The sequence below is a fragment of the Phacochoerus africanus genome, chromosome 9 (assembly GCF_016906955.1).
Source record: "Phacochoerus africanus isolate WHEZ1 chromosome 9, ROS_Pafr_v1, whole genome shotgun sequence".
NCBI lineage: Eukaryota > Metazoa > Chordata > Mammalia > Artiodactyla > Suidae > Phacochoerus > Phacochoerus africanus.
The window spans coordinates 120,071,370-120,090,832 of NC_062552.1; the positions used below are offsets into that span (position 1 = coordinate 120,071,370).

A 19,463-nucleotide genomic window follows, 5' to 3' on the forward strand; every position below is an offset into this window, starting at 1 on the left:
AAAAAACTCTGAAAGATGGCCCAAGATGGGGCTCCGAGGCCCCCCTGGACACCTCCCTCCACACTGAGTCACGGCACGGCCCACTCAGTGGGCCCCCCTGTCCACCTCCCCTGTCCTGGCTGAGATGAAGCACAGCCCACGTCACCCCTCCTGTGCGGACACCCCACTGCCCAGCGCAACAGCCAAGTGATAAAACCAGAACCGCCCCCGGTTGGCTGCTGACCAAGGGCCAGCTACGTCGCATCCTCACACGTGATCCCCAAACTCAGAGAAGAGGCCCACCTCACAGATGAAGGCACTGAGGCAGGAAGCAGTGTAGAAAATGACCCATGTCCACCCAGCTCAGCCGTGATGGGGCTGGGATTTAGACCCACGGCCAGGCCCGCCCACCCTGACTTCCACGTCGGCCCTCCAGGACCAGGGTCTTTGCTTTGGAATCAGATGCTTGCGCAAAATGCCTGTCCCCCTGGAGGAAGACAAAGCAGTGAGACCCCCCACACCTTGACAGCTGGGTGGCCTTCTGGGGACGTCCACCCCTCACCCTTAGGCTCCATCGTGGAAGAAGAGAACCTCTCCTGCAGCACCCCCGCTCCATTAGTTGCCCGAATTCTTTCTCTCCAGCTCAATCCTGACATCGTTTTCTTCCAGAAGTGCAGGGCCCCCCTTCCAATGTGGCAGCCGTTTTGGTGCCAGCTTTGTTTGTTGCCACAACAACAAAGCCTGGTTCCTGATTGGTCAAATGAGACTGAGGAATGCAATTACTACAGGCTGCAGAGATATGTGTTAAAGGCCCTGAGAAGGCCTGCAGTCAAGAGGCCTGTCCACTCTGCTCTGTCACACGTGGGGCTTTGTCTAACCCGGGGGCTCCCAGACTTGATGGGTGCAGAATCTGCTCTCCATCGCCTGCAACTTCCTACTCTGCTTGCCAGTGTCTCCTTCTCTACCTGTTTAAATGTTGGAAATCCAGAGTTCCCTGGTGGCTCAGAGGGTTAAGGATCCAATGTTGTCATTGCTGCAGTGTAGGTTCAATTCCTTGCCTGGGAACTTCCACATGTTTGGAAGTTCCCCTGTGGCGCAGTAAGTTAAGAATCCAGCCTTGCCCCTGATGTGGCACAACTGCTGCTCCGGTTCAATCCCTGGCCCAGGAACTTCCACATGCCACGGGGGGGCGGGGGTGGCGGTGGGGAATAAAAGTTGGAATTCCTCAGCTTTCCATCTGACTCTCTCTCTCTCTCTCTCTCTCTCTCTCTCTCTCTCTCTCTCTCTCTCTCTCTCTCTTTTTGGCTTTTTGCCATTTCTTGGGCTGCTCCCACGGCATATGGAGGTTCCTAGGCTAGAGGTCCTGTAGCCGCCCGCCTACACCAGAGCTGTAGCAACGCTGGATCCGAGCCATGTCTGCAACCTACACCACAGCTCATGGCAACGCCGGATCCTTAGCCCACTGAGCAAGGCCAGGGATCGAACCTGTAAACTCATGGTTCCTAGTCGGGTTTGTTAACCACTGAGCCACGGCGGGAACTCCATGAATCTCTCTTGTCATCTCTCGACCCGGCCCACTTAACTAATCCCAGCCAGGATCATGGCTCTAAATACCTTCTGTGATGCTGAGTCTTACAGGTCTGGCACCCAGTTATTTAATCAAATACAAATCGAGGTGCTTCTGCGAAGTATTTTGTGGATGTGGTGAGCATCTCCAATCAGCTGACTTGAAGAAAAGGGAGATTATCCTCAGTTGGGTGGGTGGGGCTCCTCCCAGCAGTGGGAAGGCCCTCAGAGCCCAAACGGTGGTTTACTGAAAAAGGAAAAATTCTGAGAGTTCCCATCATGGCTCAACAGAAATGGATCCTACTAGTATCCATGGGGATGTAGGTTCGATCCCTGGTCTTGCTCTGTGGGTTAAGGATCCGGCATTGCTGTGAGCTGTGATACAGTCTGCAGAAGTAGCTCGGATCTGCTGTGGTTGTGGCATAGGCCAGCGGGTGCCGCTGCAATACCCCTAGCCTGGGAACTTGCATATGCCACAAAAAGCAAAAAAAAAAAAAAGAGAGAGAGAGAGAGAGAAATTCTGCTCCAAGACTAAGCTTCAGCTCCTGCCAGGCAGATGTGGGGCTTGCAGGGACCCCTTACAATGATGTGAGCCAATTTCTTGAAATAAATCCCTAGATAGATAGATGGATGGATAGGGAAACAGAGAGAGAGAGAGACCCTCTTGGTTCCGTTTCTCTGGAGAGCCCTGACTGATACACACCCATGCTAAAAAGTCTCTTGGGATGAATCTTCTGAGCCGAATGCCTGCTGGAGATCCACGTGTAGACATTGCCCACAGGCACCTCCAATCCAGATCCACAGCCGGGCTTTTGGATTCTCCTTTGGAGAAACACATTCCTCCCTCCATCTTCCTCCTCTCAGTAAATAGTACCACCTCGTTTCCCCCAGAAAAATCTTTAACCCCTCCCTCTTTCCCACACACCACCAGCTACTCCTCGTTCTACCTCCAAATGACATCTCAGAACCCTCCCCACCGTCAGCTCTTCTTCCAACCTTGAATCTTCCAGCCCACCTGCCGCACAAGAGCTAGGAGGTTCTTTTCAAAACCTGGAAACCCAGAGTTCCCAAGGGGGCGCAGTGGGTTAAAGATCTGGCTTGTCTCTGTGGAGGCACGGGTTCGATCCCTGGCCCGGCATAGGGGGTTAAGGATCAGTGTTGCTGCAGCCGTGGCATAAGCCGCAGCTCCAGCTCGGATTTGATCCCTGGCCTGGGAACTTCCACATGCCACGAGTATGGCATTGCTATATCTCTGTCCCTCCAGGGCCCACACAGGGCCTGGCACCTGCAAGCGGTTTGGAACCTGCGCGTGGGTACAGAGACAAGCCATTGATATTCCTCTATGTAAATAAATAGGGTTCTAAAGTCATTCAGTGAATATTTACTAAGCACATCAGCCCTGTTGGGGGAGTTGGGAACACGACTCGAACCCAAAGAGAGAAACACTTTGCCTGGGGCCGCTCACATTCTGGAAGGAGAGACAGGAAGTAAAAGATAAACAGAGGGAAGTCACCAGGTGATGATGGCTAGGACACACTGGGAGGCCGGGCAAGTGGAGGAGAGGCTGTTTCAGGGAAGAGCTCTCTGATAAGGCGGTGGTTGTGGGGCCCAGAAGGACCGGGAGAGTGAGCACGGAGGTCCCTATGGGAAGGGTGCTCCAGGCAGAGGGAATGGCCAGTGCAAAGGCCCTGAGGTAGGAGAGGATGTGCCTTGTTCAAAACAGAGCAGGGAGGAGTTCCCAGTATACCTCAGTGTGTTAAGAACACAACTGGTATCCATGAGGATGTGGGTTTGATCCCTGGCCTTGCTCCGAGGGTCAAGGATCTGCCGATGCCGCAAGCTGCAGCGTAGTGGAAGACTCCAGCGTTGCTGTGGCTGTGGCTGCAGCTCTGATTTGACCCCTAGCCTGGGAACTTCCGTATGCCACAGGAGTGGCCCTGAGAAAAAATCAACAAACAAAAAAGCAGAGCAGGGAGGCCAAGGGGAGTAGGCAGAGAGAGACACACACACACTGAGAAAGGCAGCAAGGAGGCAGGGCACTGTCTTTTCAGGCCCCTGTTAGGCCTTAGTGTCCTCCTGGGCCTGGACAGGGCAGCGGAGGGCTTCAGGCAGAGACACGCCATGGTCTGGCTTAGGCTTTAGAACACCGAGGAATCAGCCGATGGTCCCGGCTCCAGGCCCCATCCGAGTGTTGTCCCTGGCGGTTGCCCGAGCCCCAGTGTGCCAGGCCCCAGGCTGTGTTCCCTCAAGGGACCCTCCAGCTCCCCTAGAGGAGGATCTGATGGCCCAGGTGATGGAGAATTTTCCATGGATTTCCTTAAACTTTCCTGGCCCATGGAACCACTGTCCCAGTGGAGCTTTCTCTGCCCAGAGGCTGGTGCCCAGAGCCCTTGGCTTCTAAATGGCCATGAACTCAGGCCAGGGCCGCAGCTGCAGCTGTCTGAATATCCAGGACACACTCAGGTCTGCAGCTGTATCCCTGCAGATTCCAGGCCTTTGCGCCTTGTTAGACCTACAGTGAGGCTTTTATTTTTATCCCCCTGACATCACAGCCCCATCCACCCTGCAGGCTGCAGTCCCCTGTTCGTCTACCGTGGCATCTCCTGCACTTGGCTGCCCACTCACCCACCTTGTCCAGTGGAGCAAGAGTGGCCCAGGGCAGACACTGAGCCATCCTCTCTGCTCCCAGGGGCTGAGCTCACACTCAGCCCCCCACAGCTGCTCCCCACATGTTTGCAGAACAGCTGGGAAATCATTGCTCAGACCTGTGCTCACAAAGGAGCAGAGGTGGAGTTCCCTGGTGGCTCAGTGGGCTAAGGATCCCGAGTTGTCTCTGCTGTGGCTCTGGTTATAGCTGTGGTGCAGGTTCAATCCCTGGCCCGGAAACTTGCACATGCCATGGGAATGGGCACAAAAACAAAAAGGAGCAGAGGTTACAACAGGGCTTGAATGATGATGGATGGCCATTCAGCAGAGAGGACCAGGACTGCGGTTTCCTCCAAACGCTCACAGGCGGGCAAGTCCAGATGCTTGCAGCCCGTGAGATGCCCCTCGCGCCAAAATAGGAGGCCAGGGGAGAGGGTGGCTCCCGGTGATAGAGCAGGACCACGGAGGGGGTCTGTGAATTCCCAGGAGGTGGGCCCTTGAAGTGGCAAAATGCGAGCGCTTCTTCTAGCCCGAAGTCAACATCAGAAAGCGAGGAGACTGGTTTGGGGTTCTTTGCTGCAGACTTACTTGTTGCAGCACTGTCTAAAACTAAGACCGGAAGGAAAGCTTGGGCAGCGATGAAAGAGCATGAGCTGGATCGTCACAAGAGCGCCACCTCTCTTCTTGGCGGGAAATTGCCCGCAGTGGTTTCCTTCCTTTATCTACGGAGGAGATGCCACATATTACTGTAATAATACATGGTAATAGATGCCATGTGCCATATGTTATCATGGACACCATGCGCTAAGGACAGAGTGGGACCCCTGAAGACACCTGCATGTAGACGTCCTCTGTAGAGACGTGCTGAGCTAAATATGTCTGAGTCTTTAACGTGAAGCAGCTGCTACGTGTGCGTAGAAAAGAGAAGAGGCAAAGGGACCCCAGGGCCTAGCGAATGGAGAGCTGGAAAGTGACCCTGAAGGTCACGGTGGGGATGTGACCTCTGTGTTCCCAAGACCCTCAGACTCCAGCTCGTCCTTCCCTTGCCTCTGCGCTGAGCAGAGTCTAAGCCCACCTGTACCTGCACGGGGTCTCCCTCTGTTAGTGTTAAGGTCAACCCCAGGGAGGTTTGGCCTGTCCCACCCTGCTGGCTAAGCTGTCCTCTGCTCTCTGTTTCTGGACCACGGCCCTGGTCCACTGGCCACTTGTTTGTGCCTTATAATGGTATCTGTCATAACAATTGTAAATCAGTTAAAATAATCATTTTAAATCTGTTCAAATAATTTTTAACACATTCAAAGCCATTCTGGTTTTTTTGTTGTTGTTGTTGTTGTTGTTGTTGTTTTGTTGGGGTTTTTTTGTCTTCTCTAGGGACACACCTGTGGCATATGGAGGTTCCCAGGCAAGGGTCTAATCAGAGCTGTAGCCACCAGCCTACACCAGCACCACAGCAATGCCAAATATGAGCCACATCTGCGACCTACACCACAGCTCAGGGCAACACTGGATCCCTGAGCAAGGCCAGGGATCGAACCCACAACCTCATGGTTCCTAGTCGGATTCGTTAACCACTGAGCCACAACGGGAACTCCCATTCTGTTTTATTAACATGTAATCAGTTTGCACATAATCTAAACAAAGCCTTTCATAATCCACTGTAGGACCCTCCATCGGAATTCCGATTGAAGGAATTCAGAAGCATTCTTTTTGTTGTTGTTGTTGTTGCTATTTTTTGGGCCGCTCCCGCGGCAAGTGGAGGTTCCCAGGCTAGGGGTCGAATCAGAGCTGTAGCCACCGGCCTACGCCAGAGCCACAGCAATGCGGGATCCGAGCTGCGTCTGCAACCTACACCACAGCTCACGGCAACGCCAGATCGTTAACCCACTAAGCAAGGGCAGGGATCGAACCTGCAACCTCATGGTTCCTAGTCGGATTCGTTAACCACTGCGCCACGACGGGAACTCCCCCAGAAGCATTCTTGTTCTGATAAAATGATTTGAGAATTGTGATTTCTATGGCTTATGAGACAGGGGCTAATTATTTGGTGAACATGGATGTACATTAATTCCACATACTGCTCGGGGATGGGTAGCCTATTCTTTTCTTGATATCTGTGAAGATGTCTTTACGTCAACCCTATCAACTAGAATTCATGGCGTCCAGCTATTGCTTTTATCAATACCTACACTGACCACCCCCAGCCAAGTGTCCCAGGACCCAGGCGACTTCCATCCAGCACAGCTCACACCACTCTCAGCCTCGGCCCCTCTCCTCCACTTGCCAGAGGCCCGAGATCCCTTCCTAGACGTGAGGGCTCCCTCCTCCCGCCCTCAGCCCCCCAGAATTCAGGCTCCCACAGCCCCAAGGCAAAGGGAGACCCTCTCCTCCCTGGACCAAGGCCCACTTCCCATTCCCAACCCGAGTGAGCAGCAGCGGGAACATCCACTTTCTTTGCAGAACTTTCCATTGCCCCGCCCCCCGCAGGGTCCCCACGGCCTTGGCAAGGCCGCCTCAGGGTCATTTCCCAAAAGGCCGCTTACTCAGCCCTCACTCACCGCAGCGTTTGGGGCCCCAACCATCCTGGGGGGGGGGGCCTGCCACACACTGGCCACTCCTCACAGCCCCCAAGGCCAAGCTGAGACGGGAGCTGTGTGCCCTCTCCGGGCAGGACTGGTGTCAGGATCCCCTGTGGGGAACACGTGCTGGAGCAGGAAGACAGCACCTGAGAACAGATCCTTCCAGACCAGTCCCGTCTCCACTCCCATCGAAAAGAGGAAAGCCAGGAGTTCCCCGCGTGGCGCAGTGGAAACAGTCCGACCAGGAACCAAGACCAGTATCCATGGGGTTTTGGGTTCAATCTCTGGCCTCGCTCAGTGGGTTAAGGATCTGGCATGGCTGTGGCTGTGGTGTAGGCTGGCAGCTGTAGCTCCAATTTGACCTCTAGCCTGGGAACCTTCATATGTCATAGGTGTGGCCCTAAAAAGAGAAAAAGATAAGAAAGAAAGAAAGAAAGAAAGAAAGAAAGAAAGAAAGAAAGAAAGAAAGAAAGAAAGAAAGAAAGAAGAAAGAAAAAGAAAGAAAGAGAGAGAGAGAGAAAGAGAGAGAGAAAGAAAGAGAGAGAGAGAGAAGGAAGGAAGGGAAGGAAGGGAAGGAAGAAAGAAAGATGGACAGAGAGGCAGACGAGTTTCCAGGAGGCAGGACTAGCGTGTAGGGAGTGGATTACGTTCCAGAAGCCGGAGTCAAGCCCCAGGGTGGACGCCTTCTCCTGCGTGTATGGAGGAAGTTTGAAATGTCTTAACATGCAGGAGCTGAGATAGAAAGCAGGCAGCACTCAGTCAAAGGCTCTTGAGGTCTGACTTTTATTTTTTTTTTTTTTTTTGGCTATTTAGGGCCACACCTGCGGCATACGGAAGTTCCCAGGCTAGGGGTTAAATTGGAGCTGCAGTGCTGGCCTACACCACAGCCACAGCAACCTGGGATCCAAGCTGCACCTGTGACCTACACCACAGCTCAAGTAACGCCAGATCCTTAACCCACTGAGCGAGGCCAGGGATGGAACCCACGTCCTCATGGATCCTAGTTGGTTCATTACTGCTGAGACAGAAGGAACTCCTCCGTCTGACTCTTAAAAGCCAGACATTTCTAACTGGCTGAACATGAGCTCCTGAGTGGTTCAACTTGATAAATGCAGAATTACATCAAAACCAAACTTCAGAACTGCCAGGGAAGATTAGGGGAAGGCGCATCTGATCTTACTCAACGCTGCACATGGCATGACTCAAGCTCTTCCTGGCTCAGTTTATTTCATGGGGTCCGCACTGATAGATTCTTGGCAATGTACCCTGCAGGACCAAAATTCCAAAGGGGACATTCAAGTCCTCTCCCACGAAAGCTGCTGCCCAACCCCAGACAGTTAGGTCCCCAGACCAGGCAAAGTCATCACTCAGTGTCCACCGACGCAAGGCGAGGCTCGTGGGGACTCAGAGATGCCAAAATGTGTTTTGAGGGCATGCTGGCTGCAGTACCCCTCTTGGCAGGAGCTCAAAAGCCTCCCCAGATGTTACCCAAAGAAAGAAGGAGGTGGTGGCTGGATAATCGCTTGCCAGCCCCGAAGTGCAAAGTGGTTTTCTTTCAAAATCCCAGCTTGCTTCCTCTGTCTGGAAGACTCACTTTGGGGGCAGTCCCGCCAATGACGTCACTGGAGGGGGGGTTATGTAATTTAAGGCCACCAACTTCCACCGAGCTTCCCAGAACAGCGAACACCTCTGAAGGCAGCTCCCAGCATCAGAAAACCCAGCTGAAGTCTGAGTTCTTTCATTTTGTCTGAGTAAGTAAAGGATCTTTTTTTTTTCTTTTCTCTTGTAAGAGGATTAGCAGAGGCAAATTATCACCTATAAGATTAATTATAGAATAATTACCTTAGAGGCAAATTATTACCTATAAGCAACAAGGTTTTACTGTCTAGCACAGGGACCTATAATCAATATTCTCTGATAAACCGTAATGGAAAAGAATATGAAAAAGAACACATATGTGTGTGTGTGTGTGTGTATAACTGTGTTACTCCGTTGTACAGCAGAAGTTAACACATCTTTAAGTATATAAAGCAAAAACTTAAAAAAAGAATAAAAGAAAAATCACATCTCAGGAGGAAAAAAAAACCGTTTCCTTTTACATCTAATATTGGCAGAAGTTTTAACTTTCTGTGAGTGTATTTTTAAAAGAACACAATCCATTGAAGAGACTTGTCGTCCACGCCTTCTTAGGGTTTTAGCTGCTTTTCCAGAAGAGGAGGAGGAGGAAGAGTTTGGAACAGGGTATTTACAGCAGCGCTTTAGGTCAAGGTCTGAAACATGTTGAGGCTGAACACAGGCACCAAAGCTCCATGTGGGCTCTGACCCCTTAGAAGTTACAAATTCTGATTTATAAAAATCAAACGGGTCTCTCCAGGATTGCTTATACAACTTCATAAGGCTGGTAACTGGTTGGGTTATTTGTGGTTTGAAAACATCTCATTATGTGACTGGGTTGACATTCTTTAATATCTGCATCTGTATTCCAAACGCCTGGATCATCACCTCACTGCAGAAATGGAATGAATTTGAAGAAGGCTGATTTGTTGAAGGAAGGCCCATTGTTTTCCAAGTAGCATCTAGGAGTAGATGCTAAAATGTGCAGAACTCAGAAAAGATCACACAGAAATGGAAGAATCTGAGTTCCCGCTGTGGCACAGTGGGTGAAGAATCTGATTGCAGCCGCTCAGGTTGTTGTGGAGGCAAGGGTTCAACCCAGCAGAGTGGGTTAAAAGATCCGGCATTTCCAAAGTTGTGGCATAAGTTTCAGCCGCGGCTCAGATTCAGTCCCTGGCTTGGGAACATCTACATGCTGCAAGTGTGGCCAAAAGAAAAGAGAAAAAAAAAGAAAGAAAGAAAAAGAAAAAAGAAAGAAATGACAGAATCATCACCTGTAGTAGACTTGCCCAATGTCACTTGTTGAATTTTTCAAATGGTATCAAATATTACTACTAATATCAATAGCTGCTGGGTTTTGCCCACATATTGTGTGCCAGGGAAATACTGAGCTAAAACTAGGAACAAAGGAAGATTTTCTTCTCTCTGGCCAACTTTACATAAACACAGGCAGCAGCTGATATAAAGACCCCCCCCCCCCCAGCCCCCAGTAACCCTGCCTTAAGCAGACGCACGTCCTGGCTGCAGTGGCCACGGACACAGCCGGGTCTTGTGGGAGGGAGAGCAGTGTCTGCTGAGCCAATCGGATTTGAGCTGAAGTAAGGGGGTCTCTGCCAGTGGCATGGGTTACAGTCCCCGGTTTCCTGGGCAGAGTGAAGCTTTGATCCCTCTCAGTTTCCTCTGGTTGTTGTAACAAATTAGCACGCAATTTGTGGCTTAAAACAACACAGATGTATTATCTTATAGTTGTGAGGTCAGAAGTTTAAAATCAGCCACCTTAGGGGAGTTCCCATTGTGGCTCAGCAATAACGAACCGGACTAGTATCCATGAGGATGAAGGTTTGATCAGAGGATTAAAGATCCTCAATAGTTTTGAGCCGTGGTGTAGGCTGCAGATGCAGCTCAGATCCTGTGTTGCTGTGGTTGTAGCGTAGGCCGGCAGCTGCAGCTCCAATTCAGTTCCCTAGCCTGGGAACTTCCTTATGCCATGAGTGCAGCCCCAAAAGGGGAGGGGAAAAAAAAAAAATCAGCCTCCTTGGGCTCCAGTCAAGGCGTCGGCAGAGCTGTGCTCCTGGAAGCCCTAAGGGAGAAGCCGCTCCTGGCCTTTTCCAGCTTCTAGAGGCTGCCTGTGTTCCTTAGCTTGCGACTCTGTCTCCATTTTCAAAGCCAAAGGCATAGTGTCCTCTAATCTCTTTCTGAATCTAACTCCCTCCCTCTCTTACACATGAAATCATTTCCACTCACGATGACATCAAGCCACCCCCACCACCCAGCGTCCTCTCATCTCAAGATTCTTAATCACATCCGCAGTGTCCCTCTTGCCATGTAAGGGAACATATTTGCAGAGCCCAGGGACTAGGACGTGGACATCTTTGGGGGCCATTACTCTGCTGACCCCATGACCCTGGGGGGGTGGGGCCGATGCTTTGGTCTGGTGGTACCCAGGCAGCTCCTGCCTCTCGCTGACCTTGTAGACATTTAGGACACGGAAGCCAGGCCCCTTCTACTGCCCCCCAAGAGCCACCCCTTCTTGCCCAGGCATCCACACTTCTGAGCGTGTTCAAGGTGACCTGGAAGAGGAAAGGCAGAAAAGCCAAGCAGATCACATCTGGGGCTCTCTCCACGCCCACCGTGAACCCCTTTCTAAGCCTCCTGGGGGTGAAAGCTCATTGCAGGAACCCAGTCCCTCTGGGCCCTCAGCTGTCCAGAGCCTTAGTTTTCTCCTGTGCTGGGTGCTAGGTACTCCCTGAACTGCCCCACAGCTCGGGAGAGAAGGAAACAGGTCTCTTGGTATTTCCAACATCACGTTACGACCCCAGGGCAGGAGAGGGACTCAGAGGGACCGGGATGCCTTGTCCGCATCATCGTTAGTGCCACTGTAGTTCTTGCCATTAGGATTGTGCTGGGGGTTATCCTCATTCAAGCCTGGTATCTGATGCTTTAAAACCTACAAGGGGATTTTACAGGCAGCATCTTATCCAAGCCTCACAATAGGCTCGGATGCTACTCTGTTGCCATTATTCCCATTCTGCAGAAAAGGAAACTGAGGCTCAGAACACTTACTCAACTTGCCCAGAATCACAGTTGGGTCACCCCAAGCCCCAAGCCCAGGCCCCCTGACTCCAGGCCCACTGTCTTTGGGGTCACAGCCCCAAGCCCAGGCCCCCTGACTCCAGGCCCACTGTCTTTGGGGACACTGAGCTGGGCCTGGAAGAAGAGCTGTGTGTCGACAGACTGGTTCCTTTCACCGTGTGACTGTGGGCAAGTCACTCCTGCCCTCTTCGCCTCTGTTTGCTCATCTGTATAATGGGCACAAAGACAGCCATCCTTCCTCCCAGGTGTGTTGTCAGCTCAGTCCAGACCCTCAGCAGATCACAGGTGTGGCTGAGAGTGAAGGATCAGATCTGACATCAGGGTCTGATGCTGCGGCCAAGCGCGGAGGCACACTGGGCTCAGATGAAAGCCTACGGGCTTTCCACAGCACATGGAGCTTCCTCAGCAGGTGCAGAGAAGGGCCCAGGAAGGACCAGCTCAACGTCAGCCTTAGGAAACAGCTCCCACCCTTGCGTGTAGTACAGGGGGCTGCTGCGGTGACCTGCCAGGCACCTGAGAAATCAGGTTTGCTGGTGTTGTTGGTTTCCTGTGGCTGCTGAAACAAGTCACCATAAACTGGGTGGCTTCAAATGGATTATACTAAATTCATGGAGTTATGAAGTCGGTTTTATTTTGGCCACACCTGGGGCATGCAGAAGTTCCCAGGCTAGGGATTGAATGGCGCCACAGCAGTGATAATGCCATACTCTTAACTTGCTGCACCACCAGGGAACTCCTCTAAAGTAGTTCTAATCACAAACAATTTTTAAAAAACTATATATATATATATATATATATATATATGTATGTAGACATACACACACACTCACAAATTCGTTATATTATATTGTAGTTATAAAGTAGCTCTAGTTAAAAATATTTTTCCCCAAGTAAGTCTAAATATATACATACATTTACATACATTAAAACAAAATGAATCACTTTCTTTATGTTAATTAACTGAACACTGAAAAATAACATGAGCAAAATAACTGGTTTGGGTACATATCCAGGTGCTACAATTAGTTTCAGCTTGTACCTGACTCCAGGATGTCATTAGCATTTTCCTGAAGGATGCATTTTTCTTTCAAAAATATGATCTTATTATTTTTTAATTATTCCAGTAATTGCCTGAAATCTTTTTCTTCAAAGGTTCGGGTTAATCAATTTATATTAGCACCTGCAATTGACTCTTCTCTTGGACCAGAATGTATTTAATTAAGGAACTGTTCTCTCTGTAGCTGCTGAGGTATCTGACAAACTCTGAGCAAATTCTGCCCAGCAGAGGCCATTTTCAAGTCTAATTCTTTGCATATGGAATTATGTAAATATTTCAGCCAAGATATTTTCACAGGTGCTCTCTTTATGCCTTAGTTTGAGTTCCTTTCTTCAACAAAGATTTTCACCAGATTAAACTCTTCAAATAAGCTGTAGCTACTTATAATTTTTGAATGCTTTGTCAATTTTTTTTTGTCTTTTTGCTATTTCTTGGGCCACTCCCGCGGCATATGGAGGTTCCCAGGCTAGGGGTTGAATCGGAGCTGTAGCTGCCAGCCTACGCCAGAGCCACAGCAACGCGGGATCCGAGCCGCGTCTGCAACCTACACCACAGCTCACGGCAACGCCGGATCGTCAACCCACTGAGCAAGGGCAGGGATCGAACCCACAACCTCATGGTTCCTAGTCGGATTCATTAACCACTGCATCACGACGGGAACTCCTGTCAAATTTAGGCGCTGCATATCAGAAGCTTTCTCAATTTCATCTCATTTTTGTAGAGACTAGGACTTATCCACTTGAAAAGATTCTTTTCACAAATTCTTCCCAAAGTTCATTACAGAATTTGAAAATTAAATCACGTCACCTTTTGACCACTTAGCTTGATCATTTTCTCCCTTGCTCTTTCAGCATAACTTTCAATTATTTTCTGCCTAAAAATTTGTTTTCAATCATCACAATCTGCTAAAAGCTCTAACAGCCGATGTTCTGGTGCTCTGTTCATTGAATACTTGATCAAAGGATTCCTCATCGATTTGGAACAAAATTCAACAAAAATTTACAACCCTGCCTTAACAAATAGCTTAATAACATTTTAGGGCATTTAGACTCAAGGTCTTCTAAAATTGATTGATGATGGGCAGCAGAGAAAGAAAGTGCATACCCTCAAGTGGTTTTTTGTATTATTTTTTAAATTACTCAATGAATTTAATTACATTTAGAGTTGTACAAGGATCATCACAACCCAGTTTTCTTATAGCATTTCCATCCCAAACCCCCAGTGCAACCCCCTACCCCCACAACATGTCTCATTTGGAAAACAAAAGTTTTTCAAAGTCTGAGTCAGAAATCTGTTCTGCAAAGAAGTTCGTTGTGTCCTTTTTTTAGATGCATACAGGTGATAGCACATGACATTGGTGTCTCATGGTACAACTGACTTCACTTAGCATGATAATTTCTAGGTCCATCCATGTTGCTGCAAATGCTGTTATTTCTTTCCTTTTAATGGCTAAGTAATATTCCACTGTGTGTACATACCACATCTTCTTGATCCACTCCTCTGTCAATGGACATGTAGGTTGTTTCCATGTCTTGGCTATTGTAAATAGTGTTGCGATGAACACTGGAGTACATGCATCTTTGCGAGTCATGGTTTTCTCTCAATAGATGCCCAGGAGTGGTCAAGTGGTTTTTATTTCATTTCCTCATCAACTTTCTCACGGAAATTTCATAGTTTAGTCATTCTGAACTACCAAATGGACGTAAAATCTTACCAACTAAAACCTCCGTTTCAATTGGCAAAATATTGAAACATTTATATGCAGTTAAAAATTGTGTGTGTGGAGTTCCCATCGTGGCTCAGCGGTAACAAACCCAACTAGTATCCGTGAGGATGAGGGTTTGATCCCTGGCCTTGTTCAGTGGGTTTAGGATCCAATGTTCCATGAGCCATGGTATAGTTCACAGACATGGCTTGGATCCCACGATGCTGTGGCTTTGGTGCAGACCAGCAGCTACAGCTCTGATTCAACCCCTAGCCTGGCCTGGGAATCTCCATATGCTGCAGGTGCCGCCCTAAAGACAAAAAACAAAACAAAACAAAATTGCATGTACACCACGACCTCTTCAAAGTACATTTCTGCTCCACTGGCCTCTTGTTTTAGCAAGAGCATTCTTGTTACCACGGCCCTGGGCCCACCACAAAGTGTGTGTATTATCATCAGAAAAATACAACTTTCTTTCCAATGTGAACAGTGTAAACGGAATTTAGAATAACATTCACACAATGTCCATGGTTTCACTTCACCTGCCCGAACTTCCAAAAGTTACTCTTTGATCCCATGAACCGAATGAAAAACAGAAACATGATTGGAATTGACAGATATTTCCATTTAAGGAATCCGAGGATGCTGGTATCGAACAGGCACTGTTTCACTGTCTGTGGATTTCTTACGGTGCTGTCACATTAATGAGCCAGAGCCCTGGGACGCGTGCACAAGATCACTTGGCGCTAATAACGAGCTGAATTAGCTTGAAGACCAGTTGTCCGTTTTAAGTGAAAAGTCACCCTTCCAGAGTGACCTGTACCAGCATCTTCTGCAGTGATGTGGGTGAAGTTGATGTCTCAAGGCGCCATCTCTGCAAAACACAGACTTCTGAAGGAGCAGCTTCGTGTCAGTGAAATTGTCATGGCCCCCATCATGATGCAAACATCAACAAACATTCTGTGCAAGTGACACGATCGTCATCTATTTCCCAGAGAGACAGAAAGAAGTTCGGGACTTAAGTCTTTGTTTGCTCATCGTTGCCAGAAGGATTTTTCTTGAAATTGAAAAGTCTTGCTAAATAACAACATAAATATTTAGTTATGGATGAAGCCCTGGAATGATCCACAAAATGAGAGCATCCCTGCTCTTTCACATACTCTGGGTCAGAACTCTGTAAGCCATGGATGCTTCACAGCCTCCTAACCCATCATTTCCCATGATTCCAGCAGACCTGTCAGCCAGCAGCCTAGCAGCTTCTTCTCTGTGCTCTCCCTTGGTGATTTCATCCAGTCCTGTGGTTTTAAACACCAGGCACCATCCAGGTGTTACAATTCCCAAATATGCACCACTGTCTCTCAACACAGGTCTAGTACAGCTAACGGCCCGACAGCCCCACCTGAGGGCTACCAGAGAGCCCAGCCTCCCCATGTCCAAAAGTCACTTCCCATCTTCCCCCAAACCTGCTCCATCTCCACTCTGTCTGTCATCTCCATTTCAGTTGATGGCAACTTCATATTTCCAGATGCTTGGGCCAAAAATCTAGACACCATGCAACTCCTCCTTTCTCAGGACCTATATCTGGTTGAAAATTGTGCTGAGCCCACCTTCGGAATATATCTAGAGCCTGGTCACAGCTCACCGCCTCCACGGCTGCCCCTCCTCTGCCAACAGGTTTTTTTTTTTTTAAGTTTTATTGAAGTATAGTTAATTTAATTTAGTATAAATTACATTAGTATAGTGTACTAATTTAGTATAAATTAAATTAGTATAGTGTACTAATTTAGTATAAATTAAATGAGTATAGTTTACTAAAATTGTGTACTAATTTAGTATAAATTAAATTAGTATAGTATACTAAAATAAATTAGTATAGTATAGTTAATTTACAAGGTTGTGATAATTTCCGCTGCACGACAAAGTGGCCCAGTCATGTATATATATACACATATCCATTCTCTCTCAGATTCTCTTCCCACATAGATGATCAGAGAATGCTGTGTGGACTTCTCTGTGCTATATAGCAGTCCCCATTGGCCAATCATTCCATCTAACAGGGCTATTCTTTATGCTTATTGTCATTGCCTCTCTCCTCCCTCAAAGCTTGAAGAATCTCCTGGGCAGTGGGTTTGGCCTGCTGGATTCACTGCTGTGTCCCAAATACCTAGAACAGGGCCTGGCACCGAGGGGGTGCTTAATAGATACTCGTCCAGTGACGAATGAATGGGGGAACCCACTCATGTCATCTGATGTGAATGTCGCCATGTGTGGGTTACAGTGTCACAGCCAAAGATCATTATGTCCTCGGATGGGGCAAGTCGGGCTCAGAGACACAAAGGGGCTGCCTAAGACTGCACAGCCAGAGCGACCCTTCCGAGAGGAGCTCTCTTACACTGTCTCTGGTGCTGGCCACTCTGAGTTTGTCCCAGTTGAAGGACTCCTAAGCATCACCAAGGCTGATGACAAAGATAACACGCTAATGGGTAGCAAGTGCCTATGCAGAGTCAGGAACCTTTTGAAGCACTTTGCATATATATTCATTCATCCAGGTGGGGGGAGGACTATTAGGGGTGGAGCCCCAGAAACCCCACACCTTCGACTGTTGCCCTGCCCCACCCACCCTCCTGGTCCAGCCCCAGGGGGTTGGCCTCCCCGTCGGCCAGGCCTCCTCCTTGCTTGACTCCACCTTCGATCATGGACCACTGTCTCTGTATCTGCCTCCCTCTAGAGCATCTTCAGGGGGGCGAGCCCTGTTCCCTGTGCTGCCAGCACCTGGCAGAGAGCTGGCACAAAGTAGGTGCTCATGAAATGTTGGTTAAACAGCTAATAACATCAGTGTGGTTGTAAATAAGACTTACCACATCCTCGCGCTGCGTGCTTCCGCTAAGCCAGGTCACCAGGCGGAGCTCGCCATAGATTCTGCAGTCCTCACCACAAGCCCACAAGAGGGAGCCGATGAGCTCCCATTTTCAAAAAGGAAAATCAAAATCCGAGGATCTAAGTGGCCCGCACCCAAGTGTGTCAGGATTTGAACTCAGGTTTCAAAGCCCTGGTCCTTGCCTCTATACCCAGGGTTGGGAAAATTTTCCTCTCAGGGAACAGGGGGTAAATGTTTTCAGTTTCGCAGGCCACACAGCCACTGCGGCAACCACTCAACTCCGCTGCCATGGTAACACAAAATGTAAATGAATGCAGGTGGCCCTGTGCCAACGAAATTTATGTTCCAATACCAGTGGCAAGGAGTTCCGGTTGTGGCTCAGCAGGTTAAGAACCCGACTAATATCCATGAGGATGGAGGTTCCATCCGTGGCCTCGCTCAGGACGTTAAAGGCCCCGGCATTGCTGCAAGCTGTGGCGCAGGTGACAGATGTGGCTCGGATCTGGCGTGGCTATCTGTGGCTGTGGGGTAGGCCGGCAGCTGCAGCTCTGACTCAACCCCTCGCCTGGGGACCTCCGGATGCCAGGGGTACAGCCCTAAAAAGACAAAAACACAAAAAAAAAACCCCACCTGGTGGCAGGCCGGTGGGGCCGAGGGCTGGAGTTGGCTGCCTCCCAAGTGATGCTACGTGTTGTTCCTCGCAGGTCCCCGTGGATGGCCTCCCAGACCCTCGTGGGGTTCCAGGCCTCCAACCAGAGCCAGCCCCCACCTCCAAATGCCACGCTGTGTGACGGTGCTCAGGAAGCCTGGCACCTGCTGCACAGGGTGCTACCGACTTGCGTCGTGGCCATCTGCTCGGGCGGCCTGCTGGGAAACCTCTTCGTGCTGTCGGTCTTCCTCGTGCCTCGACGGCGTCTGAACGCAGCGGAAATCTACCTGGCCCACCTGGCTGCTTCTGACCTGGTGTTCGCCTTGGGCTTGCCCTTCTGGGCCGAGACCATCCGGAACGGATTCCACTGGCCTTTCGGAGCCCCCCTCTGCCGCGTGGTCAACGGCGTCATCAAGGCCAACCTGTTCATCAGCATCTTCCTGGTGGTGGCCATCAGCCGGGACCGCTACCGCGCGCTGGTGCACCCCGTGGCCAGCTGGAGGCGGCGGCGGCGGCGCCACTGGGCCCAGGCCACCTGCGTGCTCATCTGGACGGCGGGGGGCCTCCTGAGCATCCCCACGTTCCTGCTGCGCTCCGTCCAAGCTGTCCCGGAGCTGAACGTCTCCGCCTGCGTGCTGCCCTTCCCCCACGAGGCCTGGGCCTTCGTCAGGACGGTGGAGTTGAACGTGCTGGGCTTCCTCCTCCCGCTGGCTGCCATCCTCTTCTTCAACTATCACATCCTGGCAGCCCTGCGGGGGCGGGGGGAGCTCAGCAGGACAAGGTGCGGGGGCCCCAGGGATGGCAAGACCACGGCGCTGATCCTCACGCTCGTGGTGGTCTTCCTGCTCTGCTGGACCCCGTACCACATCTGTGCCTTCCTGGAATTCCTGCTGCACGTGCGGGCCATCCGAGGCTGCTTCTGGGAGGATTTCACCGACCTGGGCTTGCAGTACACCAACTTCTTTGCTTTCATCAACAGCTGCCTAAATCCAGTCATTTACGTCTTTTGGGGCCAGCTTTTCAGAACCAAGATCCGGGAACTGTATCACCGATGCCTCCCCAGAAAGCTCACTGCCATGTCCTCGAACCGTAGGAAAGAAATCTTCCAAATTTTCTGGCGGCATTAAAACAGCCAGCGGGCCAAGAAGTGTGGCTTCCCTATCAATTATTCCTAACGTCATAAATACTATGTATGGGCTGAATCACGAGCCCCCAAGACAACCAGGACCTAATCCTTAGAATCTGTGAACGTTTCCAGGGGAAGGGGGACCCCACAGATGTGATTAAGCTAAGGATGGTGAGGGGGGAGATTATCCTGGATCATGGGGGCGAGCCCAGCGACATTACAAAGGTCTTTTTTGTTGTTGTGTTTAGGGCCACACCTGCGGCGTACGGAAGCTCCCAAGCGAAGGGTCGAATTGGAGCTGTAGCTGCTGGCCTACACCATAACTCTTGGCAACCCCAGTTCCTTAATCCACTGCACAAGCCCAGGGATCGAACCCGCATCCTCATGGATACTAGTCGGGTTCCTTAACTGCTGAGCCACGAACTCCTACAAAGGTCTTTCTTTATACAGGGGAGGTGGAAGTGTCAGGGACAGAGAAGGCTGGAGGGATGCAAAGAAGGGGCCACAGGCCAAAGACTGCAGGCACCCCGAGGAGGCAAGAAGTGGCAGGAAATGCAGCCTCCAGAGGGAACCT

General features: G+C 50.1%; 1 protein-coding gene across 2 annotated transcripts in view; it reads left to right on the forward strand.

Annotated features, from left to right (window-relative positions):
- The window catches only part of LOC125135815 (B1 bradykinin receptor), a 55,622-nt gene extending 36,461 nt beyond the window's left edge, over positions 1-19,161 (forward strand). Inside the window, exons 1-2 of one of the 2 annotated variants that reach the window (XM_047796259.1) lie at positions 7,784-8,518; positions 17,819-19,161. In XM_047796259.1, coding sequence (XP_047652215.1) covers positions 17,829-18,890 — 1,062 coding nt within the window. In that variant the 5' untranslated portion in view covers positions 7,784-8,518; positions 17,819-17,828 and the 3' untranslated portion in view covers positions 18,891-19,161. Of the gene's footprint in view, positions 1-7,783; positions 8,519-17,818 lie in introns of those variants that run through there. The other variant, XM_047796258.1, reaches the window with a different exon arrangement.
- Positions 19,162-19,463: the final 302 nt, after the last annotated feature.